Below are 12,675 nucleotides of genomic sequence, written 5' to 3'. Positions count from 1 at the left end.
GTCACCATCAGCTATGAAAACAAAGGTGAGGAAATGTTGTTCTGGGTTTCCGGAGAGGTGATGCCAAGGACTAAGGGGGGGGGGGGGGGGCAGGAAGGCAGGGCTTGTCAGACAAAGGAGAAAGGATTGGACATTTATCTCTTTGGATTCAGAATCTATGAAAGTGGGCTTCGTCATCCCCATGGATCCTGTTTCCTGCCCTGCCCCCACCCGGGTGACCGTCATGTCCTGTCAATCACACCTCCTGAGTACCCTTGCCAATCCCCTTCCTGCCCCCGTCCAGGACCGGGATGCCCTGCTCCCCAGCGGGGTTGTTACAGCTAGTGCCCGACCAGCATTCCGCCCCATCTCACCCTTGTGGGCTCTTCCCACATCACAGGTGCGACGAGGGTACTCCCTGGTTAGAACCCTTGCCGTGGGTACGAGTTGTGCAAAATTGTCTCTGCACTGTAGACTCTGCCTAGAACATCTATGCTGGAAAACCTGCAGACAGGGAACTAAGAGGTCACCTTTCAACATTCACTGTGTTCTACACAAACTTGCTGAAGCAAGTCATGTGCTTGACTGAAAGCTTCTCAGTGTAGCCATAAATGAGGTTCAACAGTCGACACATATCGAGTGCTTATCACATGCCAAGTGCTGTTAGAAACACTTCACGTGTATTATTCCATTAGTCATTAAAGCCACCCTGTAACAGCAGTAGCATCCTTGCCCCTTTCAAATGCGAAAACTGAGGCACAGCGACTAAATGATTCATCCAAGTGAACCACACAGTTCGTAAAGTTGGAAAAATCAAAACAGCATTGAGGGAGGAAGGAGAACTTGGGGAAGTGGAACCAACTGTCTGGAGCTCTTGCCTTAGGAATCAGCATCCCTCTGCCTTCGAGCTCAGCTCTTCAGCACCGGACAACACTGGCTCTTCGGTCCGGCCCGTGTCTTCCTGATCTCTCTCACAGACTGATTACAGCCCCTCGGAACCTCTGCATTTCTACACAAAAATCCTCATTCTTTTCACTGGCTTCCTTCTGGAAACGCTTCTAGTCTCTGCATCCTTCCCTGAGTCTTCTCTAGCTTGCTCTCTTGAGACACGTCTTTCTAGAGAACAAAGTGGAAGAGTGCAGTGGTTGGGCCCAGGTTTGGTTCCAGGTTTGGTTCACAGGCCTTGGGGAAGCCCCTTGCCCTCGCTGACCTCCGCCTTCCCGCATAGAGGCAGACCCTGAGCCAGATGCCCCCAAGCATCATTCCAGCATTGTCATCTCTGCCATTTAACCAGCCACAGGGTAGACCGGGCTGTCCGTGCCGAGGACGAGAGGAAGGAGGCGCTGTGGTGAGTTGCCCCAACTCCAGCTTCACCCGGTTAACTCCCGGCTTTCACCTGCAAAACCTCAATGACAGGGGTGGTCCTGTGTTGTCTTCATCAGTCAGACACACGTTCATCGAACTCCTACCATGAATCTAGCATCCAGCCAGGCTCCTCAAGCAAGAACAGTTTCTTTAAGCACCTACTTCCTCACAGAAGTACAGACTGAAGATACGTGTCTATGGATGGTGGAGGGCGTAGGAGAGTAATACATCCTACATAGTTGCTTACACTACTTAAGTCCTTCAGATTAAAGAGATGTTTTGATCCTGATTATCTCGAGATAGCCTACAGCATCTACAGACAATCCAGAGGAAGGCCTGGGAACGACTGCAGGCTTTCTGCTCCCTCTCAGGGTCAAAAGCTGCTGCAGGGGAGGGGAAGAAGGCTGGTCTGGGGACCATCTGACCTGGGGTCCAGGCCTGGCTCTGCTCCTAGTGTCCAGCCAGACAGGCCCGGGGCAAGTGCCCCTCCTTCTCTGGGTCTTGAATTTCACAATTTCAAAGGGGAGGAGGTGTGGGGCCGTCCATCTTGTCTGTGGCTCTCTCTAGGCCTGCAGGGGAGTGGGGCTTCATGGTCTTCCCACGGCCAGCCACAGGCACAGCCCTCCTCAAGTGGAAAAACACGGAGTCCTGTCACCGGGCGCTGTCCTTCCCGATTGAGGAGAGGCCAGCTGCCGGCCTGATGGAATAGGTCCTAATGAAGCCAGACAGTCCTGCAGAAAAAAACACCATCCCTGCCAAGAGGCCTTTATTTCAGCATGACTTCCCTGGAGGGCGCACTCACACCCTCCACGCTGCTTTCACAGAACCATTACCCCCATCAGCTGTGAGTGTGGGCGGAGGTGCCCCAGAGCGGGGCAGCTGCAGACACCGCCTCGCCTCGCTGTGGCGAGCCAGGCCACCGTGCTGCTGCTGAAGAGAACAGAGCAGGTCGCCTGCGTTGTTTTTGTTTTTTTTTTCAGTTGGGTCATTTCTGAAATCCTGGAATTTCAGAGTCAAAAGGAAGTATTGAAGCCTCAAACCCAACTCCGCACACACGGCCCATGCAGCAATACCAGTGACCCAACCCATCCATATTAAAATTGTATGAATACATCAATGAGACTGGAGGAGCCGGGGACTAAGGTTGCTGTAGGGACTTCACCCATTGCTCACGTGAGGCAGTGGGTCCCCTAGGTGTTTCCATATTACTCTTTGTACTCTTCTGTACTGAGTTCTTCCAAATTAGGGGAAAAGGGGAGGGTCTTCCCAGAAGCCCTTTGTAAAACACAGAGCCGCACCTTGGTCACCGAGAATCTGTCTGGGAGTCCAGCATTCAAGTGTTTCAAACTCATGACATCAGCCTCCTGGTGCCAGCCACTCCTGACCTCTCTGGCTCTCCCACTGCTCAGCGTCTCTTTTGGGGCACAGTAGCATGGGATGGCAGACAGGGCTCGGCCACAGATGCCAGGGGTGACCCTGGGCCAGCATCTTCCCTCTCTGAGCCTCAGTTTCCCCATATGGTCCCACCTTCTTGCACAGCCTTTGATGATTTACAAAGGACTTCATTTGTGTTTCCTTGTTGAGTCAAAGTTAGGCAAGACAGATATTCACCAATGAGAAGGTGAGGCCCTGCAGTCCAGGTCTCTGGACACAGCCTAGCATGCCCCACCCTGGAAGGGGCTAAGGAGCAGAGCCAGGCACCCCTTCCCGCCTCAGCATGGGCACCTACAGGATGCACCGAGACCCAGGCAGCAAGGACAACTCTGGGTGGCCTCTGACCTGCAGGGCCTCACCATCACAAAGCAGCAACCCCAACTCTGCTCTCACTTCTCTCCTCTGCTGCCGGCCCTGGGCACCAGCCCCTTGCTCCTCCGGCCTTTGCTTGACCCAAGCCCTAGCTTGAACCAGAAGAACTCTCCCCTTCCACCCCCAATCACCTTCCAGGCCCTGAAGCGGTCTCTCACCTCAAAACCCCACAGCAGGGGAAGGGGGAGAAGAAAGCACAGGAGTGTGTGTGTGTGTGTGTGTGTGTGTGTGTGTGTGTGTGTAGACATCTGGTGCCCCTCGCCAATAGCCCGACACCACTGGACCTCCCCCATCTTGTCCCCCTCTGAACTACTTCTGCCTGAGCCCCTGAAAGAGCTCTGATGGATGGACACAGAAAGCCAGCCCACTGCACTCCACCTGTGTGCAGATCAGCCCTAGTTGCAGTGCCCAGGGAAGCAGGGATTGGGAGTGGGAAGGGGAGGGACTTACCAGGAGCACCCATAGCTGGGAGGCTCCAAAGAAAACTGAGGTCACTCTTCTGCAGCATGAATCCTTCCATGCTTCTTGGAGGAGGGGGCCCTGGCCAGCAGGCCGAGCTCTATGGATACTCAACACAGGCCTCTTCTGGTCCAACCAGGCAGACAGAGTGGGGCTCCTTCCCACCTGGAACCCCCCACACACACATACACCCCAGCCACTCCTCCTTTCCCCTTCTCCCTCTGCCTACCCACCGCTGCCCCCAGGACCCAGCTCAGCCCCACCAGCCTGGCTGCCAAGGGCCTTCAATCTAGGCTGGCCCCAACTCCTCTTGCAGGGTCCCAGCCGACAGGGAGCCCATGGAAGCCAAGGCTGCACTCCCTCCCCTGCCTCCCAGCAAGGCCTTGGTGGAACTCTCCATCTAGTCGGTGCTTAAACAGAGGTCTGTCAGTATAAACTTGGGCCTGAGTCCACGTTTGGCTGGTGTCTGACTGGCAGATGGCGGGACATGGAAGAGAACCTCGCTTACCACAGCTGGCCCGGTTTTCTTTCCACCCAGAGCCCAACTTGCACCCACAACCAGGATGGCTTTTTGCTTTCCAAGCCCTGGATGCACTCCCTGGTGTGGAGAGCAAAGCGTTCCCTGGAGAATGCACCTGTGGATCCAGAGGCTCACATACTCCCTTAGTGGTGGGTGGGGTGGGTGACAAGGAACGAAGCCTGCCTTGTGCCCTGGGCAGGAACAGCCCTGCCTGGAACCAACTTAAACACCCCATCCTGACCACTGGGAAGCAATCCCCAACGTCCCCCAAGTACAAAGTCCAAGTTCAAAAGCAGCTCTGAATGAGAAGGGGGCCAAAATGAGTTATGAGACATCTCCCATGAGGGCCAAGGCCAACACTTGGCCCAAGCGGATGGTAAGCCTCCAAGGCCCCTCTGGCAGCCTGTCCCTGACCACCATCCCCGGTCTCACCCTGCCCCTCCGAACTCTGCCCCGGCCACCCCAGGCAACTCTTGGCTCCTGGCCCTGCTCTCCCTGCCCTCAGGCCTCTGCACATGTTGTTCTCCTTACCGGAACACCATTCCCCTCCCCTCCCTGTTAGTCTGGATAACTCATGCATTTGTCCATGTGTTCATTCAACAAAAATTCTGAGGGCCTCTTCTGTGGACTAGGCCCTGGGCTGGATGCCAGAGACAGGCTGTGAACCAGGCAGCCCAGGAAGGCCCCTGTTCTGATGGGGTTTGTGTTCCCAGGGGCTGGGGGATGGGGGGGGAGCAGACAATGGACAGGTAATGATGTCCATGAACAAGGGTACCATTTGGTGGGGAGGCCTTGGAGCAGGCCTGGGTTTATCTCAACCAGGGAGGTCTGGGAAGGCCTCCCTGAAGTCATGGCCTCTGTGTGGTGAAGAGCCCAGAACCAAGTACGAGGGGTTTGCTGGGAAGGGGAAAACTGAGGGAGAATAAGCATGTGCGAGGATGTGTGTCAAGCCAACTGGGAGTCCTGATTACCTCCAGACCTTGGTGAGACTCAAATGTCACTCCTCCAACAAGCCTACCCCACCCTCTTCATGTCTGGGTGAACCCCAAGCTTCCCGCACATCCCCTGTAGGCCTCCTATCTGTCTGTCTCTCATGGTCAGTCATAGGTGCCATGAAGGCAAGGCCACGGCTGTCCTGTTGAGCCGTGTATTCCCTCCAAGCACCTGCCAAGTCCTCCCTGCATGCTTCTTCTGAATGCAAGGAAGGAAGGTAGGCAGGTGGGGACATGTACACTCAGGGACAGTCCCCGCACCCTTTGAGGGCAGCTCCCTTATTTAGCAAATTCCACTTAGTCGGGAACATTCCAGAACATCAAGCACTGTGCTGCCTCTCTGCGAGAGTCGGCAGCAGGGTCTCTGTCCACACTGTGGGCAGCACTTTGCTGGCTGGCCTTCCAGAGCACACAATGGGGAATGGCCGTGCACAGACAGGAGCAGCTATGTGTGGACTGGTCGGGGTATGGAGAATAAGGTGAGATCCTGCTGCAGAAATGTTGTATCACTCTGCTTCTGGTTACAGTTCTGCTATGCTGAGAATTAGCATCTTTTAGCTTAAGATAAAACACCTTGATGATTACTTGGTAATCAGACAAATTATATTACTGGACACATTCTAAAATGCCAAGCATGCAAAGCTGCCTTCCCTTGGACCCTGTCTAAGGCAAAATCCTCTAAGCTGGTAAAAGATGTTTCATTTGTCCCGAGTTTGGCAGGATGTCTGGGGAGCCAGCGTATCTCCCAGGAAGCTGAACATGAGTGAATGGGGAATGAGTTGCTGTCTTTATAACACCTAAGCTTCAAAAAAAAAAAAAGACACTGAAATACGTACATCAAAGAACAAGCCCCTTTAATTAAAATTCAGGAACTGGCAAAACTAAGCTGTGATTTTAGAATTTGTTTAATCTCAACTTTTGGGAAGAGAATGGGGGTATCTACTAGGCAGGACTCTTCTGGGGTGCTGGAAGTAATTTTCTTTTGTGATCTGCACGAGAGGTTCATGAGTGTGGGATTTTGCAATAATTCATTGAGCAGAACACGTCTGAGCCGTGCACGGTTTTGACATGTGCACTTTCCTGCATGCATGTTATATTTCAACTAAAAGAAGAAAGAGACGCACCAGTTCTGTAGGTCTGAGGGGAACTCAGAACAAGCTAGTAACTGGACACACAGAGAGACAAAAGTAAGACGACGGTCTCCTCGAATCGGCCATCTAGCCCCAGCCCTGGCCAGCACCTTGCCAATCCCTCCAACTTAGCACTGACCACGCTATAGAATGAGGGTTTTCTATCCATCCATCCCTCACAGAGCATTCTGGAGCATAGAGAGTGCATCTATTCCTGTCTGTATCACTTGTGCCTGCACAGAGATGTTCCAGAAAAGTCTGTTGAGTGAGAGAGAAAATGAGAATGAGGGGGGGTCCAAGTGCAAACACTTAAAGCGTGAGGTGGAAAACAAACGGCCAGAGGGAGTGGAAGCAATGTGCCGCGGGGCTGGCTGGAATGTGTGGTAATGGCTGTTGGCAGAGGTGAGGTAACATGGGGTAACATGAGGTAACTGAGACCTGGGCTCAGTCAAGGGGTCAGCGGGTCGATGTGGGTGTGGATGGGAGCTGGGCAGCTACCACGCTCAACTGCTGAGGAGGGGGTGGCCTTAGTTTCGATGCCATTCCAGCAGCTGCTTCCCACGTGGAATGGGACTTAACGACCCTCCCTTCTTTTAGAGGCAAGTGCATACAGGTCATTTCAACTGGTCAGCACTGGACCTGCTAGCCAGTCGCCATTTCCCTTTTCAGAAGACGGGAAATATCAGGGAACACACATGCTTCCTTGCTTGTTTTTTCTGGACACTGAGGAGAGGCCTTGGGAAAAGAAGATATTGCTATTATGAGCACTGACTTACCGAACGCAGTCAGCTTTGCTATCTCCTTCAAACAGGAGTTTTTGTAGGACACAGCCTTGGACAGCTGCCAGAACCCCACAGGGACCCCCCTGCAAAGAAGGACACACATTAGTACCAGTGAGGACTGACCAGGGCAAACCTGGCTGTTCCTCCAGAACCAGCCTGCTCCCACCAGTTCCTGCCCCTCCAACACGGGCCTTTGATGTGCTGAGTACTTCTGCAAAGCACTGAGCCTAGTCACAGAGAGGGGATGACAAAGGCCACGGTGCCCAGCACTGGAAGAAGAGCAAGTCTGCAATGTCTCATGGGAAGAAAACAGGCCTTCACTACCAGTCAGGTGTAAAACCAGGTTCATCACCACCATAGGTTCCCAGCCATCCAGAGAAATGCTTCCATGTCCACAGGCTGAGGGTGTCAACAGTTTACTCAGCTTCGAGGCCCATCCTAAAGGCCTCCCCCTCCAGGAAGTCTCCCCTGATCACCTCAGTACCCCCTGCAGCAGCCTCTGCTTATGTGAGCAATCTTTTGCCCAGGTGTGGCCTGCCTCAGCACCCATTATGTGTGTCTCTATTGCCCCCCCCCACCCCACGTTAGAGGAAGAAGGCTCCCTGAGGGGTTCATTCCTATAGGCATCAACAAGGACAAGGAATATCAGAGTAGCAGATGTGGGTGCCCTTGAGCTGGGGGTGCAAAATGAGCTGAGCTTGGCCACACTAGGGACAAAGGCTAATGATCTTGGGGTTCTTCCTCGGGCAGTGTGGGGCAGGGGAGCTTCCTGGGATTTGAGAAATGGAACCTCGTGGGGCTGCTGGATTTAGGGTATCTTCCGGCGCTTAAAGTGTATAACTTGGGAAATGTGTACACACCGTGTCCAAATCCTGCTCCCGTCTATCTACACTTCCCTGTCTTGAAAACACCTCCTCCTCACACACTTCTTCCCGAAGCCTCTCCTTTATTCAGGCTGCCTCCTGCCTCAAGTGTCCTCTCTCCAGCCCTGCTTGCAAAACCATTTCCCAATACTCTGCCTGTGGACCCACTCTGATGCCCCCAACAAACACAGAGCCTCTCGGAGAAGATTCTGGACACTGAGGAGAAGTCTTCATAGAGTAAGGGTCACACTCCCCAGCTCTTGCTCTGCCAGCCACACATGACATTCCAGCACTGGGTGACAACCTGGCAAACACAGGGCTAGTTGGCACTGAAGAGCTCAGGAAATGCTCGCAGGACTTACCAAACTGGGGGACATCCTGCCCCTGTCTGTGATGGGCCCACAGAAATGTCCCTGGGAAACTTAAAAGCAACCTGCCTTGTTCTGCACGATGCCGTATTTTAACGAGGCTTTGTCATTAAAGGAAAAACTCTGAAGTTTCCATTCCTCATTGAAACAGCAAAAGCTGGAACCAAACAGAAGGGCCTTTATGTCCTGTCAAAAGAAGAGAGAGTTTCGTCAGTTGTCTTAAAAGCAAACAATAACACACTGCGCGGTCTACGGATTCCCACAGGAGCTGGTCTTGCATTCTAGCAGGGCATCCCGTTTTCCAGCAGGGTTATTTATTTTCTTTTTCTTTTGCAAACTCATTATTATCTGAGAAAAGAGAAAAGTCGATCCTGAGGGCCTCATCTCTGGAACGTCCATAAACCAAACCAGCCTGTGCTGACCTGAGCCCAAGTCTTGGTAGGTTCTTCAGGGGAAACTGAAACAGAAACTTTTAGTTCTAGAAGGGATCTTGGAGGTTCTTGGCTGTACACGGTAACCACCTGTGGAGTGTTCAACCATCCTGATGCTCAGGCCACATGCCAGGCCAACTAGATCAGAACGCTGGGGTGTCAGACTCCAGTATCTATGATTTTAAATGCTCTCCAGACAATTCCAATGTGCAGCTACATTTGAGAACTGGTGCTGACAGACAGGCTTAGCAAACTACGTCCCACAGGCCAAACTTGGCCCTACACATGTTCTGTGGATAAAGTTTTATTGAAATACAGTAACACCCATTTGGTTACATATGTTGGCATTTGCTTCTATGCTGGCTTTTACGTTAAGACGGCAGAGTTGAGTGGTTGTAACAGAGAGCCAAAAATAAACGATCTGGCCCTTTTTGGAAACAGTTTGCCAGCCCCTGCTCTAATACTCTTACTACAGGGAAGAATCTCCTCTACAACATCACCCACAAGTGGTCCCCCATGAACTCAGCTTGAAACCCAACAACCCAGGGAGGGGTTCCCACCCCCTCCCAAGGCAGGCCCTCCATTTTTCCACAGCTCTGTCTTCCCCAAACTTCTAGATGACACTGATCTCACAGTTCATCTCCCATAAACCAAAGCCCCACCCTCCAGAGCCCCAGAAAGTGCCAACCCCTCCACCTGACGAGCCCTGGAAGGCAGAGCCTCTCCCTGGATACCCCCTCCTTATGCAAGCTCCCTCCTCTCTCTCCACCATGGTTTTACACCCAAGGTCTCTGAAGGGCCAACTCATGGGTTCTGTTGCCACCTCTCCAGGTCAGATCTTTCTTATAGATTCAGATTATTTCCTTCTAGAATTGGTTCTCTTTTGCTTTTCATTAAGAAAATCTCAGCGACAGAAGCATTTGTCAACATGTCAGCCCATCAACATGGGCTGGCGGCACACAGGAGAGAAGCCTGGGCGAATTCATCTATCAGGGTTTGCTTTTCCTTCTTGTGCCAACAACAATCATCCGTGTATTTGAACTGAGTTTTTTGAGAGCCTAGAAACTATAGGAACTTGAGTTTTCTGACTGAAGCCCATGTCTGTTCTCTTAATCACAGAATGACAGCCCCCAGCTAGGCACAGCATGGTCACCAGGTCACAGAGTTAACAGCCTGGAAACCTGGGTGCTATGGATGCCATGTGCCCTGAGCCCTCCTTTTCTCTGGGTGGGCCTTAGTTTTTCCAGCTGCTTTTGGAGATGCTACTGCTGGGTGGTCTGAAGTTAGGGGCCTCTAGGGCCCTTCCCAAAATAGGAGTGTTGTGTTCACAGCAAATAATCACAGCCTCGTGGCTACAGATAGCCAGAGCACTTTTCCCAGGCTTGGGGCCATGTAAAAGTGTCCGACCCCCCAACACACACACCCATGTCCTCCATGGTTTGAAAGAAGGAAAGAAAAGGGAAGAGAGGAAGGGGAAGGGGAAAAAAAATCTCTAGAAAAATCTTTGACTTTTTTATCTGTGTACTGAGTAAATAGGGGGTCAGCTGTGTCCCCAGACATTTTAGCTTTTCCTCCTGGATCCTGGCTGAAAAGCCAGTGGGATAGTGTAAGAGCAGCATTCCATCCCACAGGAACCACTGGCCAAGGGGAGGGGTAAGGCCATCTGGCAGCTGAGATGGTGAGGAATCCAGGGCATCCCTGCAGAGGAGGCCGATAAGGCCAGGAACCTGCCCCTTAAGTCCTCTCAAGTCCCTCCAGGAGGTCCCTGGTGTGAACCCAGTGGTGCTGAGGAATTGTTAAAACCCTCCTGTCCTTCCCTCACTGCAAGCCCAGCCTAAGCCCAGCATGGGGGACGAGCGCTAAAACAGAGCCGCTCTAATGAGGACAATTCTCCCAGTGCCGTCACAACTCTGGAGTGGCCCACTGCAGATGTGCAGAAGCGGCTCCGGCCCAAAAGAAGCACGAGACCCTGGAATGTCTGAGTGGGAGGAGGCTGTACCCACACTTCTTCCTGGAGAAGACCACACCCCCATTTTCCTGACTCTCAGTTCAGGTTCTTCTATACCACGCCCGAATTTCCACTTGAACAACGACTGAGACATAAGATGGTTGGGGTCAGGGGGATCATAACCACCTCACCCACACCAGTTCACATCAAAACAGCTTCAATTCACACCACACCAATTCACACCAATTCAAATCAAGACGTATGAACGCGCACTTTCAAGTTGACAACGCACCTTGGCCACTGAGAGGTCGATTGGCTTTGACACTATCTGCAGCTTGAGCATGGATGGGACTGGAGACAGGATGACTTCTTCCCTTACCAATTCATCCTCCACATCCTCTGAAAGAAAACCGGGGCACGTGAGCTCCTTGTTATGACCCACGGGGAACAGAATAAGAAATAACACCAAGGGCATGGATGAGTTTGAAGGAAGGGAGGGCTTCCCCACCCTCCACCTGCCTCTCCCCCTTGGGGCTCCCAGGCCTTCACAAGAAGGAAAAAAGACAGAGTAAGGGCCCTGGTTCCTTGTCGCAGTCCCATGCTGGTCCATGGCACAAGGATGCCGGCGGGCACAAGGTGGTTACCGGTCCACTAGAAAGCTCTGCCTGTGGACATGCAGTGAGACAGGAGCCTGGGGCCGAAGCCACGGAGTCAGGCCCAGAAGGGCCTCACTCAGACACATTTCTTACAAAAGGTAGGCATGGCACGCAAACCTGTGCCTGAGGACAAACATGAAGAGGGCAGAATTGGGGGGGGGGGGGGAAACGCCACTGTTCCTGATAAAATAACAACAGATTATCACTGTCGCAGCTTTCACTTACCAGCCACTTGTGTTTTAACGCCTAGGTCCCATAACAGCCCAGGACAAGGTAATTATTGTCACCCCTACTTGCAGATGCAAAACTGAGGCTTAAAGAAGTGAAATGACTGGCCTGACATCACACAGATGGAAAAGTGACAGAGACACGATAAAACCCAGGCCAGCTCCTGATCGTTCTGTCTTCCTGCCAACCAGACCTCCCTGGACCTCCAGCTGGAAGGGCCACTAAGTCACCTGCCACTCACAGTCATCTTACAGCTGAGGTGACGGAGGCCCAGAGAGGGTCCCAGCATGGGTCTCCCAGCCGGGCCTCCCTCTCAAGATTGTACCCACAGCCGTAGCATTTACCAGAACACTCGGAGGAAGGACCCAAGTGTAAACAATCCAAGGTAATTATGCTGGCAAAACAGAGCAGACCAGTCTCCAGAGAGCCCGTTGAACCATCCCCGCCTCCCATTTTCCTGAGACTAAATGACTATTTAAAAAGTACACCACACGACATAGAAATCAACATTATCTCCTATAATTCTGTATATCTAGGACTATAGAAATGTCATTGTCCCTGCCCCACTTCTTCTGGAGAGGCTATCCAAAGGCCAACACCCCCAGGACACATGTTTTATATCCCATTCTACAGGCTCCTTTTCTTCCCTTGGGGAGGAACAGGCACAGCAGCACAAGACCAGCTCCCAGAGTCCCAGTCCACTGAAAAGGAGACCCTCCCACCTTTAGGCTGAAAACAAAAATTAAAAATAAGCCTGGACTTTAAATGAGAATCTGAATTTAAATGCAAACTCTTCTTAGTTAGGGTCTCTGAAAAAGCCACCCTGTGACCATGGTCTTATAAAGGCACCCTGAAATAATGACCAGATGTTCACTTAGCAACATGCATGGGTCTTAAAAACAGGGTGCTGGGTAGAGAAGGCAAGAACACATATAAGATATATATATATATATATATATATATATATACACACACACACACATATACACATATATATACACACATACATATATATAACACAATATGATTTACATCCATTACAAATATATGCACACAAACACTATGCATTTTGCAAGAATATGCAAGAAAACAGATACCAACTAAATACACAAGAATGACTGCTTGAGGAGAGGAGGATCATGGGAGGG

General features: G+C 51.8%; 1 protein-coding gene across 3 annotated transcripts in view; it reads right to left on the bottom strand.

The window, feature by feature from the left end:
• The window catches only part of MINDY4 (MINDY lysine 48 deubiquitinase 4), a 108,181-nt gene that overhangs the window by 43,077 nt on the left and 52,429 nt on the right, over positions 1–12,675 (bottom strand). For all 3 annotated transcript variants that reach the window (XM_045495222.1, XM_045495219.1, XM_045495221.1), the window contains exons 7-9: positions 10,936–11,042; positions 8,334–8,450; positions 7,028–7,116 (exon numbers count right to left, since the gene is read on the bottom strand). In XM_045495222.1, the coding sequence (XP_045351178.1) occupies positions 7,028–7,116; positions 8,334–8,450; positions 10,936–11,042 (313 nt within the window). The remainder of the gene's footprint in view (positions 1–7,027; positions 7,117–8,333; positions 8,451–10,935; positions 11,043–12,675) is intronic.

This window comes from Leopardus geoffroyi, chromosome A2 (assembly GCF_018350155.1).
Source record: "Leopardus geoffroyi isolate Oge1 chromosome A2, O.geoffroyi_Oge1_pat1.0, whole genome shotgun sequence".
NCBI lineage: Eukaryota > Metazoa > Chordata > Mammalia > Carnivora > Felidae > Leopardus > Leopardus geoffroyi.
This window is presented reverse-complemented; position numbering and strand designations above follow the sequence as displayed.